This window comes from Onychostruthus taczanowskii, unplaced genomic scaffold, assembly GCF_017590055.1.
Source record: "Onychostruthus taczanowskii isolate IOZ18803 unplaced genomic scaffold, ASM1759005v1 scaffold4, whole genome shotgun sequence".
NCBI classification, from domain to species: Eukaryota; Metazoa; Chordata; class Aves; order Passeriformes; family Passeridae; genus Onychostruthus; species Onychostruthus taczanowskii.
The window spans coordinates 22,446,215-22,470,740 of NW_024501459.1; the positions used below are offsets into that span (position 1 = coordinate 22,446,215).

Here is a 24,526-nt window from a genome sequence, read left to right on the forward strand (position 1 = left end):
CGGGGATGCGGCGCCGGGACCGCGCCCGGCGAGCCCCGGGTCCTGGGCCGACTGCGCTGCCGAGCCCGCGGGCGCCGCTTCCCAGGGCGGGGCTGGGAACGGGGCGTTGGGAGCGGCGGCGGCTCCGGGGCTCGGGCGGGAGCGGGGGACGAACGCGCCGCTCCCGGAGCGCGGCTGCGCCGAGCCGCGGCCCCGGCGGGTGTGTGGGGTCGGGGAGGCGCCGCGGGGGCACCCGGCCCGGCCGGAGCCGCCCTCTCGCCTGCAGGCCGGCCGGGAGGCTGAGCTCGGCCTTCGGACGGGTGGTCGCGGTCGAGTTGATTCTGCTGTTCACTTCTCTGTCCCGTCTTTGCACGTACAGGCTCGAAGAAGAAAGGATTTAGTAAAGTCGCGCTCAGCTAAAATGGGGCAATAGCTAAAGCAGCTCTGAGGAGTCTGATTGTGTGCCTTACTGCCTTGCGCTGGAGCTAGCAGAGGAAGATGCGTGTTTTTATCCTTGTGCAACGCCGGTCTGTCTAACTACTGAACAGAGCAATGTGCTGAAGTTGGAGATCCTGACAAAATGGGAGCGCTTGTGTTGTCTGTGACCTGCAGTTTACTTCTAGCTCTGGTGCAAGGGCACAGTTTATTCACATGTGAGCCAATTACTATTTCCAGATGTTCAGGAATGCCTTACAATATGACTTTTTTCCCAAACCTCATGGGACACTATGATCAGGACACGGCTGCTCGCAAAATGGACGTAAGTTTCTCACCCCTGTCTCCCTCCACCCTAAATGGTATGTAACAAATTTGTCATTAAGAAGTTATTTGGGATACCTGTTGCACTGAATTACAAGACCGATAATATTTAGTGAGTAGATGTTTCTTCAGACAGAGTGTTCTAGAGCTCCTTAGTTGTATGTGCACTATACAAGGGAGCTACCAACTTCCTCCCTCCACCCTGCCTTGGATCCTGTATTAGAGTGGAAGAGGAATGGGTGTAGCACAGCAATGTGGCTATTCAGAGCATTTTGGCAGAGCTGATCACGAATAGCTCAGGCACCTTACTGTTATACAGAACAATTGTTGAAATTCTCAGGAGAAGTAGTTTATGATATCTTGGCCTGCCTGAACTCAATGCAAAAATCACATTTAGAAGATGCTCTTTGCTCCTGTCTCACCTTACATCTACTAAGGAGGCTGAAAATAAGCACTTTCCTTACCTGAACTGACTGTAAGTGTGGCTCCCCTTAGAATATGCCATGTTGTGGAAAGGCTTTGCCCATAGCAATACCTGTAAAGGGTGAGAGCCTCTCTGGGTGAGAGGCTTGTAAAACAAGTTTTAAACCTGTTTTAATAATGGCTTTTCAGTGGTATGAGGAGGGGGAAAATCTTAACACAGGTCTTGAAAAGCTCAGTGTCTTATACTATGCACAGAGTGCAACAGAAGTGAGGTGAATATTAAGTTTCTGTTTTAGAAAAAATGTGTGGTGTTGGAGGTACTGCTACTAAAATCTTATTTGCATACTGTTTACTGAGCTTGGAGGAGGAGCTTGGTTCAGTTGCCGAAACATGTTTTTAGTGTTGCTGGGGATAATCAGGATTCCCTGTTTGGCCGCCAGTTGCCAGCCTGGAATAGCACAGGCTTTGGTCTCACATTGGTTTTGTCAGCTCGGTGTAGATGTGTGGGAAATTCTGGTATCACATGTTAAGCTATTTTTTGCAAGCAACTGAGTTTGGCTGCAGATCTCTGACAAATTGAGGGCTTTTTAGTTGGAAGGCAGGCGGTAGGCTTCAGCTGTGAGCTGTGCAGTGCTTCTCTAGCCATCACTTCCCAGGAATGCTTCCTGCAGTGTCTGCCACTTTATCTCCTCAGGTACGCTGCTGCTGCTTGGCGTGTGTTAACTGCAGCCATTGAGCCAGCACTTGTCATTATTTGTGCCTTCCAGTCATGCTGCTGTCAGGGCAGAGAGACCACAGTGCCATTTTTATTTGGTTGCTATGACTGACTTTTTTTAACTGTCAGTAACTTGTACCTATTGCCTGTGTGGAGGGAGTTCCTCCTGGAAAGTATTCATGGCTTGCCTTACATTTAGCTACCTACCTCTTGTATAGCTATTTCATTAAAAATTGTGTGGCAGTGAGAAGTTTTCTTGTTTTCTCTCTTTTTTCCATCCTGTCACCCTTATAACCTGGCTACTAGTGTTGGATTACTACTGGGCTGGGTGGCTGCAGGGAACAACAGTGTCTATTAGAATTTAATTTGCCTACCCTCTTTGATTTGCTTCCTAGTCTCCTGTCATTCCCACTGCCTGGTCTCTAATTTGGTAGTCCTAACTACTGTGGTGCTGGGCAGACATTTCTGAACTACCTCTTGTGTGGTGGTCTGCCTGCCTTTATTGTGGTCCAGCAGTGATGGTGGATTACTTGGTCAAAGTGGTTTTTTAAGACAGCTGCTTACAGGTGAAAGGGTCTTTGCTCCCATTCTGTATGAAGTTCATGTTGAATCCACTGCTAACAGTTAGATTTGGAATTAATATGGTAAAAGCTTATGGTGGTTCATTGCTGGGCCTTCTTTCTGAGAGGGACCAGTGTGTATCAGTGTCGTATATTTTGATGTCATTCATTCTTCATGTCATTCAGTAATGGTGCCATGAGAGGGACCAGTGTGTATCAGTGTCGTATATTTTGATGTCATGTCATTCAGTAATGGTGCCAGTTTGTCCATAGTTGATTGCAACAGAGAACCTTCTCAGGATTGTCAAAGGGTTCTGCTTTTCAGGAGATTTTCAGTGTTGCAGCAGGGGAGGAGGAGTCACTCACTTCTGGAATAATATTTAATTTCAGTTTGCAGCCATAACAAGGCAGTGGGTTAGGAGGTGGAGGAGACTTCTGTTGTTTTAAGAGCTTAAATTTTTTTGTAATTTTCAGTCGGACCTTCATTCAATACCAAAGAAAGAATTTTAATGGCATACTTTCACTCTATAGAAGTGCTTTCCTTTGATCCTCAGTAGGAATGCTTAAAGGCTTTCTTTTTTAATACTGTCTTGCTCTTCCCCCTCCCTTCCCTCTGCCTGTTCTCAAAATTGGGCATGAGATTTATGTATTTGAATGTAAGATCTCACAGGGTTTTGAGGTTGAGGCCTGCAGTAATTCGCTCCCTGTATCATAACTGACTTCTAGTAGGATCATGCAATCCTAAGGAACAAGGTAGGGACTTCTTCTAGAAATCAAAAATATTTTGTGCGGAGAGCCCTAGTGTTAATCCAGGTTTATGTTCTATTCCCTCTAAGAATTTTTGGGGAGTGTTTACTCCCCAAAAGGATTTGTCAAGGGGGCAAGTCTCACCTCAAGGTAAAGTTCACTCTCCGAAACAATGGTAACTCACAATGCCCCACTCTGAAGGCTCTACAGGTATGTTCTTCTGCAAGGGAGTGTTGTGTAGCAAGAAGATCTGTGCTGGGAATGTGTTAACACATCCATGTGGGATGGTGTCTTCACAGTAATCCTCCAGAAGAGGATGATCTGGAGCTACTGTCACAGGTAGTGGTTGTCTTTGAGGAAAGCAGCTGATACATGGTTTTACAATCCTGCCTCATGTATCAGGTGTTCATAATGATGTGCTATAAACCAGAACACTGAAGCACTAGAGCAGGAAGATGACTAACTCAGTCCTAGGGCCTCTGTTATGGATGTTCTGGCTAGTGAGGACAGTCCCTCTGGGATCTTGTTTTCTGCAATAAAAAATAAGTAATTTCCAGTTGCTTCCTCCATTCACATACGTACTTATTTAGTTTAATTTTGAGCTTTCAACTTGACAGACTGAGTTTTGGCTTCTTGAATTTTACTTTATATTCGAGTTCGTTTTGTTTACACAACAAATGGTGGCTTTAGGAAAGTAAAATCACATGGATTTGTGGTGTGGAGTTTTGTGTATGTTTGCTAAACAGCTGCATGACTGTGGAATGTGATTATTTGCAGATGCCTGCCATCTCTGTATCTCAAAGCAGTTTATCAGTAACTGTTCTTGTTACTACTAGTTCACATTGGGAGGTGGAAGATCTAGGGTTTGTCTGATGAGGAAAATAAGTGGACATAACAGGAGATCTGGTTCACTACAGCTGCACTTAAATAGGTGTAACACCCCCTCGTGGTCATCCACAAAAACAAGTCACTTCTAATTCCAAAGTAATCCTACTTTTAACTGTCCTGGAATAGGTTGTCAACTGAAGGCATTATTCCATCAAGGCAGAGGGTTACTGTGTTGTAACTTACATTCATATCTCTTAATCTCTTCTGCTGCAGTTCTGGAATGTGTCCACAGAAGACAAGCCCTTAAGACTTCCTGATGTGGGCAAGATCCACAGATCTGTAGAAGTACAAAGGGAAAAGGCTTGCCAGTGAGCTTTTAGAGCAGACTATAGAAAACACTGGAAAATGTTGTGCAGAGAACAATGAAGTACCTTAGAGAGACCAAAAAAATTATTCAGTAGTGAGTTTTCCATTCACTTCTGAGTTCATGGCCATGTGCCAGAATATGTGTGTGCATGTCTATGGAAGGTTAATGCAGCTGGCTGCAGCAGTGGCAGAAATTGTGTGAGAACTGGGGTCAGTTTAAACAAAGCCATTTAGAGGGGGTTAAAAAGTACCTTCCAAAGTTTAATACTGAAGTTGCATGAATTAAAACTAGTAATGTAATGGCTTCATTTGCTTCCACTAACCCCAAATTTACAGTTAATTTAATATAATGATACTTATAAAAACCTGCAAACCTGGTGTCTGCAAGCTTAAATTGGTACATGTGTGTATACACATGGGAAGAAAAAAGCTGTCTACCATTGCAGGTTGGGAGTTTTTGGGAAATAAGTGCTGTTTTGTGAAAAGGTTATTACTGGTATAGCCTGCAAAGTAGCACAGGTGTGAATTTACTTAATCTCTAGAGACAGCTGTCTTTGCTTCTGGATTGTACACTAACATGAGCAGTGCTTGGTGTAATACATGAACCACTAGTAATTAAAACTTGAAGCTTAAATCTCAGCATCTTTTAGGAAAACAGTCAGTATTCTTGATCTGCTTGGAGTTATGTTTTGTCCCTGATGCTGCCTCAGACCCTAAAGTGGAGAAATGTGTGCAGAGGTGTGGACATTGACCCAATGGAACAAGCACAAAGGAGTCTTTAATTAATATTTTGATTGTAACATTTTTGTTGGCTCTTTACCGTGGTACTAAAGAGTAGGGAAGGCTTTTGTAAAAAGTGGCAAATTTAGAACATCATGCGTTACTGTTTACTAACTAAGGTAACTTTTCTAGTGTCTCAGAATGTAGTGGATGTCACGAAAGATTGTGGTAATGAAACAGCTAAATTGATACTTGTTAAATGGAAGTTGGCAGATACCAAAGTCTTTTTTATACATACTTCATATGGATCAAAGGAAATACAAGACAGAACAACTGACTTCTCTGCTGTTTATGTGTCAAGAAATATGGAATAGTTGGACATGAGTAATTCTTTTGAGCATCACCATGGAAGTTGCAGAAAAGCGTTGACTAAGGGTTTGAAAACATGTGAATTATCTGTGTAATTTTGTAAAATAACATAAAAATTTGGGATGTGTGTTCATTTTTTGTGCTCTCTTGCTCTCAGGTATTCCAAAGAAACATACATCATGTTTAGTTCTTAGAGTGGTGCTTATAGCAACATTCATAAACCATTTTTGTTGATTCCTATGGGTACAGTAAATTACAGCCACTAAAAAGTGTTACCTGTAGGACTGAGGCCCTTCAAGTGTGATTGGCTTGTGCAGATTGTCTGAAAGCAGACAGGCAAATCTGTGTAATCCCATTACCCTGGCACTAAGCATATCAGTTATCTGCAAAATCTGCTGCTGCTTTCTCTGAGCAGCAGGACTTGCCCACTTGATAATGTGAATAGCACTGCCTTGCTCTTTGTTCTGCAAGGATGCTGTTCAGAATGCATGGGGGTCCAAAGTACTCCTTGCTTGGCAAAGAGATGGTGGCAGGGGTTCTTGGAGATGGTGCTGACAGTGTGATTCCAAGAGCCTCCTCTTTCTCCATCTTCAGAGGTTATGCCTACTCTAGCAAGTAATTTGGTGTTACAGGAGTGGATCACTAGGTGAAGTTGTCGGCACACTTCTTACCTGCCTGAGACAGAGGAGTTCTACTCTGGGTTAGATTTTGGCCAGTCTCACTGTGCATGGGGTCTGAAGCTGGCCTATGGAAGGCTGTCTTGCAGATCTTTGCCAACAACAGACTTCTAGATTTCTGAGAATACCATGGAATCTTGTTGTTTGTCTCCTGCAGATGTCTCTCCCTTCCACAGTGCCCGGTTAGTGTTCAAGTGTAGCTGCAAGCTGTTGCTGGTTTTTTAGTCCTGCTGTGCAGCCTTGTCTCCAATTCCCTCTTCCCCACACTCAAATCTGCAATTACTGGCTAAATCAAGGCAGTGATGGACTTAGACCTGTGGCTCTATCCTACTCCTGGAGGATACCTGTGGAAGAATGGAACTTCTTCCCTGAAACTATTTATATAGAGAAGGAAAACAGGAACAGAGCTACTGAGTTTGTAACTACTTTGCCTTCACTTATAGGAGGCAGTTAGGGACTGGGAGCTGAACTGTCTGCTGGGAACACATCATCCTTGGAGTTGGGGAGAGTCAGCAGTGGGTACAAAGCTTTGAGACACAGGTGCTATTTCCATGTTTTCTTAGTGTTTGTATGGAAGTGGCTGCTGCCCAGTGGAACCTTGTGAACTTCACCTGGTCATTAGTAAAACCTATCATTAGATTAGGTAGGATAGGTCTGCTGAGGGTGATGTGGTGACCATGATTTTGAAGGTCATCTTCACGTATTTTCTTTGAATAGTAGGCAAGTAGGACAAAATTGTATACTGTTATGTGCTGGTGGTCCACACTGTTTGCCCTCTGCTGTCCATGAGCTGTCAAACTGTGGGATCAACAACTGGGTAACAACTCACACCCAGTGCATTGGCCCACAGCAGCTCTGGCAACAGCAACTGGATTGTCTTGAAGGATTTGATGAACCCAGGTACATAGTGGGACATCTTTGCAAAGCTCCTGATGTTTGTCATTTACAAATCTAGCCTAAGAATGGCAGAGGATCCTGATGTCTTTCTGGAGCAAGCTTTGTGTTGTTTGGCTGCAAGATGCTTTTTGCCCACAGTGCTGCATGGGTCAGGAGGCTGGATGGAGCTCAGGCCCTTGTTGTGTGCTGGTGGAGCTGGAATGCAGGCTTAGTTTTCCATTTGCAGGATGGGTGTTCAGGGTGACAAATTGGCTACAAGATGTTACCTATGCTATCCTTGATAAAGACTGTAAAAAGCAAATGGTCCAGAAAATAACCACATTGGACGGGGAATTTGTTTGTCCATGGTTTCTTTTCTAGTTTGACAGTGCAGTGTCAAATGTCCATGGTTTCTTTTCTAGTTTGACAGTGCAGTGATTAAAGCTGACAGTTTCTAAAACTACTATTGTGTCATCTCTTTAGTTCTTTACTGTATTCCAAAGGAGGGGGGGGGAGTAGCTGTGCCACAAAATTTGTTGCCTTTTTCTGTCTCTCAGTGCTGACTGTTGATTCACCAGCCCTTAGGGGCAAACATAGTTCCTTTGTCACATGTTTGCCTTTTTGGGTCTTATCTTTGTATTTGTGTGTGTCTGTGATTGCTGTAACACATTGGTAATTTGTCTGCCAGAGTAAAAGATGCGTATGTCTGCCCTCTTCTTCTGAGCTGTGTAGTGTAGACGAGTGGAGACTTGATAGATTTCTGCTTAGCTATTGGGAGAGGTGTGCAGGGGTGTGTAAGAGCTGTGTAAGTAGCTACTGTATATGGGGGGAGAGAGGCCTGGACAATCAGTCTTTGTAGGATAGTAAGGATACCTGAAGATACCTCTCCTCTAGACAAGAGCTATCTGCGAAGGGGAAAAAAAAATCCACCTTTTCTGTACTTAAACTTCTGGTAGATCAAGTTATTTCAGAGAATAACCACATCCTTCCAAGTTTGGCTCATGCTGTATTCCCCAGAGGGCCTGCATAACCAGATTTCTTTAGACTCAGTAGCTACTGCCACAAAACATTTAGTGGCCAAACTCTCCACACAGTTGTCCTACACACAAAATTAAAAGCATTACTTTTCTGGCGAGGGACTGTACCCATCCAGCCTCATGGTGACCTAGCAATACCTGTTTGCTAGGACGCCTCGTCCCAGCTGCATACTGTTTCACATGAGCTAATGCTCTTGCAAGGAAGGTACAAGGTGCACCATTCTAAGAATCCATTTGGGTGGGGGATCTCGCTGGGAATTATACACAGAGCTACAAACAGAACATTAAATGTCGAAGGCTAACGTGGCCCACAAATCATAATGTGACAGGGAAAAAGAAAAGATAGCCTTAAGTTTTTAGAACAGGAGAAATAGGGAGGATAATGAGGGGAATGTCACCAAGATGAGCGCTGTGGGCTGACAGTAAGGAAACAGTGTCTAGTGCAGGCATTCAAAACTGGGGAGTGTGTCAAAGTATGACCAGCTGGAAGTAGTGAAAGCAGAAGACAGAGGTAATGATTGCAGATGCTGAGGTAGGTGACTGCAGCTTCACGGGCTTCAGCTCGGTCAAACGACTTGTGCATGCCTGACTGACATCCCCTGCATCATAACAAAGTTGTTTTTTTTAATTTAAAAATTAAAACTAAAGTTTTCATTTAAGACTGTTTAAAAATACATGAAGTAGGCAAGAAAGAAATGGTGCAAGTTTACTACTCTGGTGACTTGGGTGGTGCTGTTATGCTGAACTGTGTCTCCACACTCACAGAGAGAGGGGGAAGCATAAATCTGGATGACTTTTGGAACCAGAGCAGTGATGGCTTCTGCTGGAATTTCTTAGAAATGGGGGGGCTTTTTAAAGATAAGACTGTCTATCAACATTATTACAGGTAATCCTTTACATTCAGTGCTACACAAAAAATGTAGCAATAAATCCATGTACTCCTGTAACACATGGCAAATACAAGGAGAATTTAAGATTTGTGATACTTATGCTACTACAGTCCAAATGTAATGAAGCTCTGTCTAGACTTCATATGTCTGAGGCCTGCAGTATACCTTCCTTCAGTTAACTTATAGTTGTCTGTCTTTTATGCTGTCTAGTTTACACAAAACCTAAACCAGATACAATGTATAACTGAAAATCTTTGTAAAAATAATTCAGTTCTGTAACACTTGGGAAAAAGCTCTCATGTTTGTTAAGGACTGTAAATTGCAGAGGCTGGAATATCTATAATTTAGCTCAAGCTATAATTTAGGTTAGAACAAAAAAATGCAGTGGATTTTGGTCATAAAGCTATTTGAAAAGTATTTGAAATACTTGTACTTTAGTTTGCTTCAGATAGCGAGATGTAATATTCCTGTTTAGATTGTTTATAACCTTTGCTATAGTTAAAAATATAGGTATATATGTATTTTTATTTTGCATGTGAAAATACTTAAAGAGAAAATATGGAATTAAGTTGTTTTACTACAGAAAGAAATTTTGTTGTTAGATCCGTGCGTGGGCCGTTCTCTTGAGTTGGACTTGGTCCTAGTGTGTCCCTTTCAACTCAGAATATCTTGCAGCTCTGTGTAGTTAATACAAAACCATTCAGAGTGTGTAAAAGTAAAAAAAGCAGAATAGCCTGCTTTATCCTTCTGTGTCTGTGCCCATTTATAGTGGGCATCAATGGCAACCTTAGTGCCTAGGTGTGATATTGGAGTAGTTTTATGGAGTTTGTTTTACCTTTTTTGGAAGGTGCATGAGTGCCTTGCTGTCCTATTGACCTTTGAAAACATTCCCCCATGTGCTTTAACCTTGGATTTTTGATTTATATTCCCATAACCTTTGAATAGCTAATACGAAAGTTCAGACTAGACTATGTATGCAGACACATAGATGTGTGTGTGTATGTATATTGCATGTGTTGGGGGAGTGATGGTGAAGAGTTTTTGGACAGACTGGTTCTTGTTGCAGATGCTCTGAACGTTTCGCTGCTGGGCGATTCGGCTCCCTGCGCAGTTGCACAGCCCGGCATCTGAAGTGATGAAGCTCAGTCCCGCCGAGCCCGCCCCCACGGACACCTGGCTGCCTGCCAGCCGGTCCTGGGCGCTTCACAGCACAGGGCTTTTTAGGATCAGCTGCCATCCTTTGCCATCCTTTGAAGATCGGTAAACTCTGATCTTCGGGCGCTGAGCGGCAGGCAGCTCCTGGCCCGTCCGGCTGTGGGAAGAGCGCTGCTGGGCACAGTCCAGCTTATCAGCCACTGCACGCTGGGCTGTCCCCAGGCTTTGTTCACAGCTCTTTGACAGTCTAAGTGCATGTGTTGCCTTTGCTGTTCGGTCGAAGGACAAAAATAAGCTTGTATCTTGGCAAACATCTTTCGGCAGAACAGCATCATTTGTACCACTGCTTGTTTACTACCCGTTTCTTTTTCTGCACCACCCCTAGCCTCTACCAGCTCTTTGAACTTCAGATTTCCTGGAGTAGGAAACTTAAACTATTGTCTTTTAAGCTATGGGGGAAACCTACTTTGTACTCTGACAAAATACTTCATTCTTATCTATGTAAATGTTAAGTTGATTACATTTTAGAAATGTTTGAAAAGCTTTTAGATTAAACACAACTTCATGTACTTTTAGTTTATTGTGGAAGCTGCAGAAGGTAATGCTAATTTTTTTAAAGCAGCTTATTAAAATAGAAATCAAGTTAATGTGTGTTTGATGGTTTTCTTTTTACCTCTGTCAAATCAAGATGCACTAATAATGCATATTAAACTCTAAAAGTATTCAGATTTATAGTATATATCTTACATACATTTATAGCTAAAATATAAATGGTGACTTTTAGTCCTGAAAAACTTTTGTTGGTTTACCCATATAATTTTAACTGAATTGGGAAAATACAGATTACAGCTGATACTTGCTGCTGGCAGCAGTAGTTGATCATTACTCACAGCTCAGGTAGAGACATGGTGTATATGTGCTCTCAAATGAGCTCATACCATGTTCCTTGCTGGCTTAAAGGATGGTTGGCATTGCCCTAATGTTTCTGGGCATTCCCATGTTCCTGTTTTGCAGTTCTGTTAAGTAGCAGCTTTTAGCAGGCATGTAGCAACAAGACACTGACACTTTTGCAGCTTCCTGCGAAATCCTTACGTACCAAATTAAGTGTATTTAACTTGCCTTTGATCTAAATTCATCAATGTAACTTCCAATGGGAAAAACCTAGTCTTTTCTCGATGTTGCTTTGAATCTATTGAACTTGTAAATTTCATCCTTCATTTAGTTTCATGTATTGGGACATTTATTTATCATGACTTAGTTAATTGTGCATGAACTAGAAGTCGGAGATTCTTGGCAGCTGATTCACTATGGCCATCAGCAAATTGCCACCCGTGCCAGCCTGTCTAGGAATTGCATGAAGACATTAATCTCTCTGGGTGTGATGCTAATCTTGTTTGCATCCAGTCGAGAATAACTCAATTGTAACAATAGTGTAGAATTAAATCAGCAGTGCCATACTTGCTCCACTGTTTTTAATTGAAAGAGATTATCATTGTAAAAGTGGCTAAAGATTCTGTGAAGATTGTTAGTGTAGCTGTGTGAGTGTCAAGAGTAATTACTGTCACCTCTTCTGAGATAGTTTATATGCACTGTGATTGACAGGGGCTATATTTCCTGACAATCACATCTGAAAACTTACATGTTTATAAATATATTTTGTTTAGGGTTTGAGGCTGTACTTCAGTTCTGTAGTGACTGGATAGTAGGTTTGTTTCTATGGTACTGTAAATTATTAAAAATTAATTTTTAATTATTAATCATTAAGATGTCCTGCGAGAAGCAAGGGAGTTGGTGATCCTTCTGGGTCCTTTCCAATTTGAAGTATTCTATGACTCTAATTATTCATTATTTAGGTAGATGTTATTTCCTGTAAAGCAGATACATAGTTACATGAATAGCAATGTGTATCTTTAATACAGGTAGGAATCTGAGGTACACAGTGTAGTACAATTGTAGAAATACAAATTTAAGCCTGCCTTTGCTTCAGTGACTGAAATACAGAGTTCTGTAAGCAACAAGGTTGTAATGTTGTTCCTTTAGTCACAAGATCTGTATCAAAGAGGTGATATGGCTTAACACTGAAACAGTTAGTGTTTGTCATTGTTTAACTCAGTTAACCTCAATGTTAACTAGATTAATGGAGCTAAATGCTCCCACATGGTAGGTAGAGCCCAGTGGGTACGAGAGCAGGTTGTTACTGTCTTAGGTATCTGATTCCAGTGGCTGAACAAAAGCTCAAGTCCTCTGTGTGTCTCAGCAATTCAAGGTATTTCCTGTCTCTTACAAAGGTTTGCCACAGATGATTGTAAAAAAGACCTTGACATTTCAGTCCACAGTTTTCTCTGTTTTGAAAGTGTCTCTGTGACACTAATCAGCAGAGTACAGGAGAGTGTTTTCACTTGTTTTGGTATATGCTGGTAGTTATCATACATCAGAACCTCAGAGACTGATCATCTCTAGGGTCAGACGGAGGTGAGGTACAACAGAGCACTTGAAATGTCTGCATGGAATAATGAACTTGTTTCTCTTGTGTCTTGGAGTTGTAAGCCTGCTCAGCACAAAACAGAGAAGCATGGCGAGCACAGGATCCATATATAGTTCTAGGTTGCAATTTATTTGTTGGCAAAACACATTTAAGAACATGTTTGCGCTTAGACATTTTTTCTTTGTTTTGCACCATTTGTTTTCACTTGTCTCTGTTGTGTTACTGTTTGTAGAACCACATCATAACTGGATTTCTGAGGTAGCTTGTCTTTGCCGTTGGAGAAAATATAACATAGACACACCTTGTAAGGAATCTAGGACTTAATAACATGTTCATGTTTGTTAGTGCAAAGTTTGCATCCCACAATCCTTGGTTCTTCACTGATAGTGCTTGAGGCAGTGCCCCTCTTGCTGTTGCACGCTACATCATCTTTCACTTTACAGCTGCTATTAGTTTGTTGGTTTGGGTTTTTTTGTGTTTTTTTTTTTTAAAGATTGTTACTGTATTCTAGCTTGCCTTATATTTACTGACTTTTATTTCCCATTGTCAAGAAGATGAGAATTTATATTTTAGAACTTATATTGGCTGTGTGAGGCTCCTTTTCTGTTTTCTCAAGAGTGTGGTTTCACTCTATTTTTAATGTTCTCATCACCCAGTGTGCAGATTTTCATCTCTTCTTCATGTGACAGGGCAGTGGTTGCTAATGCTTGAAATGCCTTAGTTTCCTGGAAGAGCGAATTTTGTTTGTTTGTGCCACGTGTAGACCCTGAACTTCCTGAAGAGAGGAGGATTATGGTGTAAGATTGTGAGTTTAATCCCAGACTTGCATGCTTAGGACACCAGTATGTGCAGGCATGCAATTTACCCAGCTGCCCATGTGGGTAAAATGTGGTTTGTGGTTGGGACATCCACAGTTCAGATAAAGTGTCCTTGAAGGAGCTGAATTTTACTGTCAGTGAGCTTGAGATCTTGGCTTTACTTTGTGCTTCCAGGCTATGAAGCTGGAGGAGAAAATACTTCGGTTTTGGTAAGATTTTGCTTTTATGGTCCATCAGGAAATGCAGACATACTATTTTCTATGAGCAAACTTTTCCATTTTGGCTAGCTGGAAGTGAAGCCCACATTTAAAGATACCTCATTTTAGCAGAGTTCCAGGCACTTCAGATGTTCTTAAATGGTAAAAGTAAGCAGTTGCTGAAAATAAATCAGTGTTTTACAAATCCCATTTGTGTGTGCTAGAGGCAAAGTTTTACATTTTATAGAGGGTTTTTTTGTTTTTTTTTTGAGAAAACTCATTGACTGTAAAATCAATTAGTTTTTTGAGGGACTCCATACTTCTGTTGAAAGGGAAAATTCAGATTATATATACTTTCAGTTTCCAAAAACATGGTCACAGTCTATATTTTTTTAAGAAACTGTGCTGGTAACCCATTGTAGACTTTGTTTTCCAATGCCTGCCTAAAGAACAAGAAGAAAAGTAGGTATAAATAAATAGATATTTTTTTTTCCCCATTAAGAGGGATTAAATCCTGAGCTGATAGTTTCATGCTATACCAAGTAGAGTGGTTTCCCTTAGTTACTTGTACTGAAACCTCTGATAACAAATTAATTCATAAATGGATCTAGAAGAGGGATAGGAACTAAATTTGCTGAGAAAACAAATGGGATGAAAGAATTGTAGAGAGATCATGTGCTAGAAGCAACTGGACAATAAAATGGTAGGTGTGATTTAGGGTAAGGAAATGCAGAGTAATAAGTTTGGGGGAAAACAACCCCCAGAGTAATAAATATGGGGGAAGAGTAACGCCCACTATCTGTACAAGTGGGTGGGCACAGTATTTTTATCAGTTACTGTCACTTAGAAAGTCTTTGTTGTCACTGGAAATGTGATGTCAGTCTTAAAATTTAGTCAAAGCAAATAGAAGACACAGTATATTATGAAAGGAGCAGAAATGAAAATATAAAGCATTACTATATTAATATATAAATATAACGTAAAATTATAACAAGAAGACAAAATTACGTGGAAAAAGCATAGTGCAATCTGTTAGCTGTTTGTCAAAACACATATTAGGCTGCAAAACCAGGAGTTACAATAAACAGATAAAATGCAGTATTTTCTCACCAATGACTGCTTAAATTATGCAGGACAACTTACTGCTGTAGTATTTTACAAAGGGTTCAAACTTAAATGATTGAAAAAGGGGTAAGGTGCATTTAGGAAGAAAGGTTTTTCACTGTCTTCTCAACACAGTGGTTGTGTTACAATGTGCAGCTTGTTTCCTAAACCCTTGATAGCAGGAAACTGGAAGAGATGTCACCTTGTCTTATTACAGCCCCCTTGCTACCAGCCAGGGTGGAATAGGTGTCCAGGAGGTCAGCTTGTGTTTTCAGAGCATCAAACTTCTTGCTCTTTTGCTCATACTTTCAGGTGTCAGAAGGTAAATATTTTTAGCAAGCTGAAAGAAATAAAAGAAATATTGTAAGGACAATACTCTTGGCAACCAAGTTCTTGGAATCCTACTCTGATTACATTACAGGCTGAACATAGCATTCTTCCTAAAAAATTTTAAATTTATCTGTTAGGGTGGTTTTGCATTTAAATAAAATATGCTCTTTAAACGAGTGTTTAGACGATGACAAGATGCTTTAGTAAAACTCTTGCAAACATTTTATTTTTGCTTGTCATTCGTTATCTGCCTCTAATATACAGTGTCATTATACATATTGTGATTTCTGTGCTATTTTAGCTTTTAGGTAGCTTCAGATGACAGAAACTCTGTTAGAGTGGTAGGGGTTGGTTTTATGTCCTGACTTTCTTCTCCAGATGTTTTATTTATGCTCATTTTCTGTATCAAAGGAGCAGGCTTAAAATATGCAAGATTATTATCTCTATTGGAAAATGCTATTTAAAAACTGTCAAGTTGCTTATAAAAATAGTTGGTAAAATATCTCTGTAGGTAAACTCAGTTTCATTGATATAAATACTGAGATTTAAAAAAATCTTTACTTTCCTAGATAAGATTGATGAAAAAGTTTTTGGCTGCTAGTCCAAAATTTGCTCTAGAAAATTAATTTTACTTTTTATTGAATGAGATGAACTGTGGGTGACAAAAAGGAAGAATTCAGAACAATCAAGACAAATTCTACAAGACAACGTCAAAAATAAACTCAATTTTTTAACAATTGAATATGAACTACCCAGGCTATTTTGTTTATCCTAAGTTCTGGGAAGAACAGAGCAAATATGAATTAACAATTGAGAAGAAAAGAAGCATCATAATCATGCAAAAGGAATTTGATTCATTTAAGGTAAACTCCTGACTGCTTTTTTTCATCTGAAGCTGTGCAGCCTTTAGGAAATAATCCAATTTACGGAACTGGAACACAGTATACCAGAACTGCATTTGTCCTTGTCACAAAATACTCAAATCTTGGGTTCCAACCAAGGCAGCTGAAGAGGAGACATTCAGATCAAACGAATGTGTGCCTATTTTAATGGCATGTGTAGATGCAGCACACAGCTGGAGTGCTCTGAAGAGTACTGCCAGCACTTTTTTGGTTTATCATAAAGCACTTGTATGTTATTCTTCTCTGCCTTATCTTCTTCCTTCCTCCCCACACATTCCTGTATTTATTATCAAGGTCCTTTAAGGACTTATAGATATTCCATTTTTTAAGGAGAAATTACTTAGCAATGTCTTTTCTTTTAAACTCATGAGTAAACTCATGTTCAGTACTAAGACTTGTTTCTTGGGTAAGGAGATGTAGTTAGGTAGGTAGATAGATAGATATGGGGTACTTAAAAGCTGAAAAAAGTAAGGATACTCTTCTGGACTCAGAATCTAATCTTTCCTTTTACAGCCATTGGTTGAATGTTTGAGACATAAATATTGATGGCAAATAATGACGTAAAATTCTTACTAAATAAAAATCTTACTAAAATCTTGGCCTGCTTTGAAAATTGCATGCATTCTCCCTGTTTAACATCACACATAACATTTGCACACACGATAGTATTTTGGGCAAAATAATTTACCTTAACAATAAAGCTGAGAAACTGTAAACCAGAAAGGCTGGGTTTTTTTTTTTTACTTAAAAGTCTGTCTGACTGTGAGTAAGCAATTGAATGCATTGAGCAGAAAAAGTTAAACTTCATTCTGTGGATTCTCTAGTAAGAACAGTCATCAGTTACTCACTGCTTGGTACTTGGTAATTCAGGCAAAGAAATTCTCAATGTTGAGAGAGATTTTAAATGAGATGTTTAAAAATGAGAAATAATGTTTAAACCTCATTAACAACAACAAAAAAGCCCTAAATTTCTTTAGTGTGAGAGATGACTACATCAAACCACTTAGGACTGAAAATGTAATCTAACAGGAACTACAGGAACAGACACACCTTGGAAAACCCCAGGGCATTTGTTTAGAAGCTGATTAGTGTACAGAGAAACTCAATGTTTTACTTTATTTTTTAATATCTTGGGCATTCATAATACCCTTCAGATTTCTAACATTGTCAGATAGGAAAAATGAGGTTTGGATAGCCAAAGGTTGTCCAAGATCCTGGGACCAGGGCTGGGCTGGAAGTGCCAATGGAGCCTCTTGCCACTCAGGCCAGTGGGTTTTGCTTTTTCGGAACTGCTGAACAAACACTATTTTCTAGTATCTTTTCAAACCTACATAGGATTAAATGTAAGCCCTAGTGATGAAAGTTAGTTTTGATGCTTTGAATTATCTTTTAAAAATTGCTAACCAAAGCCTTTTTCTTCCCTGTAGCCTTTCCTTATTCTTATGAATCTTCACTGTTCGCCAGATGTCCACACATTTCTGTGCAGAGCCTTTGTCCCAGCCTGCCTAGATCAGATTCACGTGATTCACCCCTGTCGAAGCCTCTGTGAGAAAGTGTATTCTGACTGTAAGCAGCTGATGGACACTTTTGGAATTGCGTGGCCTGAAGAGCTGGAATGTACCAGGTATTTTTCGTACTGACAGGTGGTGGGAGTGGTATCTTCATGTTTGACACAGACTGAGTTGAAAATCTGAGGCAGAATGTTTAGTGTCACCTCGCAGTAACTTCCTTAGTATGCTGACCCTGCAGTGCTTTTGCACGGGACCATTTCTTTTTAAAACTTTCTTGTTATTCAAGTTATCACCTGCATTTTCTGCCTGTGACAGTTTTTGCAACAAAGCTCTGCAGCAGTTCTTTTCAATAATCAGATCCTTGTAAGAGGTAGCCTTTTCACTGTACATTTCTAAAAGTTTAAAATATTATATGTTACAACATAGATTTTGCTTTGGTTTCTGATCTCTAAACTAGGGATGATCATGTTTACTTTATTAGGGGTTGTAGAAGTAACTGCTCATAAGATAGTGACATATAGAATATTCTGTATTTCAGCAGACCCAGAACATTGCATAGTAGAAACCTTACGTTGGTCCTAACTGTTTAAATGTGCCAACCTAGTCTTGTGTTGCTTTTCCTCTACTGCCTGCCAAAACTCCTTTTTTTGAAATGTCACCTTTTCCTCAAAGGTGTTCACATGTCTGTTTCAGATAGAGGACAGTTAATACTTCATTTGGGGAAAAGATGTCTATATATTTTAAATGGAAACCACTGGAAGCACTCCAGTGCAATCTTTTTGTGATTATGACATCCAGCTGTGGATATTTATAAATTATTAAGGCCGTTTTTTTTTTTTTTTGGTTGTTAACACACATCAGGTCAAGAGGTACAGAAAGGAGCAGTGACTGGAAACTCAATTTTTCTACCCCACATGCAGTTGCTAATCTGTGATGGGGCTGAGGGAGAGCGTGGGCAGTAACTGGAATACTGAGGTTCACATTTCTGTATTCTTACAGATGAACATGAAGCCGATTAAGACAATGAGTGAGTGAAGTTCACTCTGTTTCCACATGTACTGCTCCAGCCTGTGGTTAATGAAAGAATCTGCCATAGAATCAGTTTTCTTAACAGTCTGGGTTTAGTTGGACAGCATGGTAGTGCAGTAAAACAAAGAACTGAAGGCGTTTTTAGCTGGAACTGAGCTTGGATACTGAATTGAGAGGCTCTTGTAATAGTGTTTGACAAAGAATGTCGAGGTAACAGAATTTTACTTTAAAAGCTAGAATGCGAAACTTGTTCCTTTTAACGTACACTTAAACTTGGAATGCATGTGACCATAAATCCCATTTTGAGTAAATGCTTACCTGCTTGAGTTATATGATCTTGTTTGAAGATACATCCAGCACTGCTAATATGGTATTATCCATATAAAAAGATCACATCCTGTGTCCAGTTAAACCTTGGAGCAGTTGAGTCTTGAGCAGTTTTTAAATTAATATCACAGAACTAGAAAATTGCTAAAATACTAATAATTTTGACAGTGCTTGATTTTCTACCTAGGTTGTTTTTCTCTCTTCAGTCCACACAGTTTATGCTCTTAGGCCTGAAATTTGGGTGGTTGTCCTTGGTTCCAAGCTAGGAAAGGAAATGTTTTTGTCTAGCTGCTCTGTGAAGAGAGCTTACCATCCCTTAATACGAAGCTCAGAACTACATACTAAAGCAGTACAGAATCTGAAAAATATAAAATCTAAAATCTAAAGTATCAATTCTAGTTGAGAATGAAGGCTATTGAGATATTTCCTCTTCTCTTTACTTACTCAGGTTAATCAATTGTGATGAGGCTGCTCCTGCCACTGCTGCTGTAACCACAAACGTACATGGAACTCAGAAGACCCCAAGCCAGATCCGAAGGGATTATGGATTCTGGTGTCCCCGACACCTACACACTACCAATGGACAAGGCTACAAGTTTCTAGGAATTGATCAGTGTGCACCCCCATGTCCCAATATGTACTTCAAGAATTATGAATTAGATGTGGCAAAAAGTTTTATTGGAATAGTTTCAATCTTTTGTCTTTGTGCTACGCTTTTCACATTCCTAACTTTTCTGATTGACGTTAAAAGGTTTAGATACCCAGAGAGACCAATTATCTATTATTCTGTCTGTTACAGCATAGTCTCTCTAATGTACTTTATTGGATTTTTACTTGGGAACAGAACTGCCTGTAATGAGGCAGACGAGAAGTTAGAAATTGGTGAAACGGTTGTTCTTGGCTCCCAAAACAAAGCCTGTACTGTCCTTTTCATGGTTTTGTACTTTTTCACTATGGCAGGAACTATATGGTGGGTGATTCTGACCATCACTTGGTTCCTTGCAGCGGGAAGAAAATGGAGCTGTGAAGCTATTGCACAAAAGGCCATGTGGTTCCACGCAGTTGCCTGGGGAATACCTGGTTTTCTGACCATTATGCTCCTTGCGATGAACAAAGTGGAAGGGGACAATATCAGTGGAGTTTGTTTTGTGGGTCTCTATGACCTGGACGCCTCCCTGTACTTCGTGCTTTTGCCGCTGTGCCTCTGTGTCTTTTTCGGTCTCTCTCTCCTTTTAGCCGGCATCATTTCTCTAAACCACGTGCGGCAGGTCATTCAGCACGACGGCAGGAACCAGGAGAAGCTCAAGAAGTTCATGATCCGAATTGGAGTTTTCAGTGGTCTGTACTTGGTGCCTCTCGTAGCTCTTCTTGGATGTTACGTTTATGAACTGGTGAACCGGAAAATCTGGGAAACTACTTGGGTGTTTGACCACTGTGACCAGTACCATATTCCTTGTCCTTATCAGGCAAGTAATGTTTTCCTTTATAAATAATACTGTAAAGTTAATTAGCAAAAACCTTTATGCATATCTGCCATGCAATGAGTAAATTATTTTCATGTTAACTAATCAGTTCAAAAACATGGAGTGATTACTTCTTCTTTAAGTCAAAGACAGTGGAATATTACTTTTGCTTTGAAAATTTTAATCTAATTGGTGGCATTCAGCAATTTAATTCCAACTTGCAGCTCTAACAGAATATATAGCATTTTTATGAACTTTGAACTTCATGTTACAAATTGTGATGGAGGAGGGTTGTTCTTTATGATACTTGTTTCTAAAAGTATTTGCTTAGTAGCAAATACTTTGCTAAAAGTATTTGGTGCCAAGCTCAATATCAAAGTACATAAGTTGAATTTTCATCAATTTCAGTTGAAGCTGAAATAATGATTCTTAAAAATTTAGACTAAATTGGATTTTAAATGCTGCTTATAACCACAGATTCCGAATCGCTTTTTACCTTTTTTTTAACGTGTAGAAGTGTAAACCATGTGAAACTACAGAACGAATTTCCCATATATTTTTTTCCACAATAGCTGTCATTTGCAGGCTGATTTTCAGAACTGCAAAGTGCAAAGGATTCTTTATTTAAAAACCAACAAAAAAAATCAAATCAAAGAAAACACCTCAGCTTAAAATTGTGGAGAGGGTTGTGTTTAACATTTGCCTCTTAAGATCCAACTTCCTTGGAAATACTTTTAAATTAAATCTGCCTATGTTCAGTGGATTAAATCTGCTGCAGTTGCAGGGAGTTTTATATACTGACAAGTATTGTTTCTTTCCATTTAAGAAGAAATATGTAAGAAGACAACATCACTAAGAAATACAAGTGTCTCGTGTCGTCTTTCATTGCCTTACACTTCCAACCTGTGTTTTTGCTGCAATAAACAATCATTTAAAATGAGGAATATAAACACAGGCATTATGGAATGATCAGGATTGATCTTTTTACATTCTTAAACATCATTTATTATCCTCTGGATTGAAGTCAGTGTAGGCTGAGAGTAGCACAGCTCACAGACAACTTGGTAATTTTGGCTTCCAATACTGTTTCTTAACAAGTGTGTTTTGACTTCAGTGGTTTTACTCTGAGCTCTGTATAAACATAAATGCTTCAGAATATACAAGTTTGAAAACAAGACTTCTATGCTTTAAAAATAATCAATAAGTTTGTTTTGTAGTGCTTAAATATAACAGCTTGGCATAATAACACAGAGCATGTATTTTTAGCCTTTAACCCATTGGAAAAAAGAAATATCAACATTAAATATTACACAAAGATCTACTTTATGGGATCTGTCCCTATGATAGACAGTGTGTGCTAATTGTGGAATAGCTCAAAGTGGTGTTCTTGGCCTTGGCTTACCTGAGCTGGCTTGTAGACTTTTGTTGCATTTGCCAGATGAAAACCAAATAAAAACAAACTGAAGCAGCTAATGTTACCTGGCCAACAAAAATAGTGACTTTCACAGATGGGTGCTGCAGATAAGACAAGTGGCATAAATTAAATTTGCAGCATGAGAGCTGAAGATAATGATCTCTCACTGAGTTTAATGTCTCAGCTCCTATGATACAGCTCTGCAGAAAGGTGGATTAATTTTGCAATAAACAGAAAGCTACTGTGTAGTTCCCTGCAGCTCCTTGAAGATGCTCTCTAATCAGATTAACTCCCAACTAATCCTTCCATTACCTGAAGGGAGCGTACAAGAAAGAGGAAGAGAGGCTTTTTACAAGGGCATGTAGTGACAGGACAAGGGGGAATAGCTTTGAACTGAAAAGAGAGTAAGTTTAAATTAGGAAGATATTAGGAAGAAATCCTTTACTTTGAAGGTGAAGAGGCACTGAAATGGGTTTGCCAGAGAAGTTATGGATGCCTCATCCCTGAAGTGTTCAAGACCAGGCTGGATGGGGCTTTAATCAACCTGGTCTAGTGGGAGGTGTCCTTGCCTGTAGCAGCTGGGGTGGAAGTTGATGATCTTTAAGGTCCCTTCCAACTCAAGCCATTCTGTGATTCCGTGATCCACTTGCTGGTCCTTTTAAGTTGAAGGGATAAATCTTTCACACTTGCCTCTGGAGAACATTTTTACTAATGCTATTACTCCCAAAGTTGCATTTCCTTTCAATTTAAAAGAAAAACAATTCCTTCTGACAGATTTCTTCTGTGTGTATATTCAGCTGAACCACATCTGACTTGTCTTTACATGTCTGATGTTTGTCCACAGTACAAGCCTCAACAAAGAGCAACAGTCATAAGGAGAAAGTCTCTCATTTAAGAAATGTATTTGTTTTCTTCATTTAGAAAAATAAATCAATGAGTATATTTTCTTCTTTGCATTTATTAAATTTTGTTATCTTCTAGGCAAAGGCACTAGCAAGACCAGAAATATTTTTGTTTCTGATGAAATATTTGCTGACATTAATTGTTGGCATATCTCCCGTGTTCTGGGTGGGAAGTAAAAAGACCTGCTCCGAATGGGCCAATTTCTTCAACAGAAACCGCAAAAGAGAGTAAGAAAATTTTTTCCTCTATTTTTTAAAGTGTGTACTTAAATTTGGCTTTCAAACATGTTTATTTTATATATAGCTCAGGTAATCAAAATGTTGTCCTCAGACTATAAAAGCTGCTTTGGGCACAGCAGAATTCCACTGTAATATGGGGATGTTATAAATATGCAGTGACTTTTTAGCACCAGTCTCAAGAAGACAGAACATATTTTCCTTTGCTGATTTCTCTTTTGTAGAGCAGAGGGTGTGTTGCTGTGTTTAGCATTGGCTAATACATCTCTGGTTCACAGTCAAAGGAGGAAAGATAATTTCAGCCATCAGTTTAGTTCTTTTCACGTGTTGTGACCACTTCATTTGACACAGTACTTAGTACTACGTTTACTGGTATGCAATAATAATATCCTCTTTTCTCCTCTGCCAGGCTTCTCTTCTTTTAAAATTAATATTCATTGAACTCTCCTTACTATCACTTTTATTGCATTAATCTAGTGTTCCTTTTTCTTAAATGAAACGGAAGAATTCAGTTTTATAACCTAGTGGATTTAAATAGCTTATAAATTTTGTCTCCATTTCTTGTAGTTGTCATTTTTTTCAATTCTTTTTTATGTCTTGATTATTTCTTTTCAGATTATCTGTTACTTATAAATGATAACTGTGGTTTTAGATAATTTTGTTTCTTTGGATTTCCCAAGGCAATAGTCTCTAAGCTCTTTTTATTTTACATCTCCATTCCTTAATGGTGAATTTATACCTTCCTTTCCCTCTCCCTTCATTTTCCATTTCCTGTATAATTTTTGCTTGTGTTTCAGATGTTAATTGCTTTTAGCTACAAGGATTTAAAAACAATGAAGTCATATTTACAGTGCTTATATTTTTTCATTTGGAGGAAGTTGACTCTATATAAAGTTGTTAATGCAGTTGCTTATGAGCTACTTCTTTTCTCTCTAGTACATCATTAATTCACTGTAGTCATTGGACCTATTTGCAGAAGTAAGAAATGTACAAATCTGCTTTATTTATTTGTTCCACAGACAGTTACTTTGGAGCCATTATGATATTTCCTCCTCTTTTCACATACAATTTTTTCCCTGTGTTCATTAACACCCAGCTCAGATTGCGTCACTGGTTGCTGTTCTTTCAAGGTTTTGTGTACTCTTTTTTGTATTATGGCTAAGCTTATCCTCTTTGTTCAGTGATGTGCTTGTACTCTCTTCCAGTCCAATCAGTGAGAGTCGAAGAGTGCTGCAAGAATCATGTGAATTTTTCTTGAGGCACAATTCCAAAGTTAAACATAAAAAGAAGCACTACAAATCAACTTCACACAGACTGAAAGTCATTTCAAAGTCAATGGGGACCAGTACAGGTGGCACAACAAATCATGGAACTTCTGCAGTAGCAATCACTAATCATGATTACTTGAGCCAAGAAACTGTGGCAGAAATTAAAAGCTCTCCAGAGACGTCTGAGAAGGAGATGGAGGCAGACGGAGCACCCGCCCGAAGAGCGGAGGAAGGTGAAAACAGCGGAGATCAGACGCTACCCAGCGCTAAACTGACCGTGGATCAGGGGGAAAGGAGAAACAAAGCAGACAGCACCTGCCATATGAGCGCTTTGGCCGAGAGTATTAAGAGAGTAGGTGAAGGAAGGTAAGGCTCCTAACTCAGTATTTTCTTTGTGTCTACATAGTACCACTGTTTTTGTAAGTGTTCTGTTTCTTC

At 39.6% G+C, this 24,526-nt stretch overlaps 1 protein-coding gene across 2 annotated transcripts in view; it reads left to right on the forward strand.

Annotated features, from left to right (window-relative positions):
- Window positions 1-24,526, forward strand: part of FZD6 (frizzled class receptor 6) — a 28,409-nt gene that overhangs the window by 1,458 nt on the left and 2,425 nt on the right. For both annotated transcript variants that reach the window (XM_041412927.1, XM_041412928.1), the window contains exons 2-6: window positions 359-739; window positions 17,365-17,561; window positions 19,253-20,270; window positions 22,663-22,811; window positions 24,026-24,454. In XM_041412927.1, coding sequence (XP_041268861.1) covers window positions 560-739; window positions 17,365-17,561; window positions 19,253-20,270; window positions 22,663-22,811; window positions 24,026-24,454 — 1,973 coding nt within the window. In that variant the 5' untranslated portion in view covers window positions 359-559. The remainder of the gene's footprint in view (window positions 1-358; window positions 740-17,364; window positions 17,562-19,252; window positions 20,271-22,662; window positions 22,812-24,025; window positions 24,455-24,526) is intronic.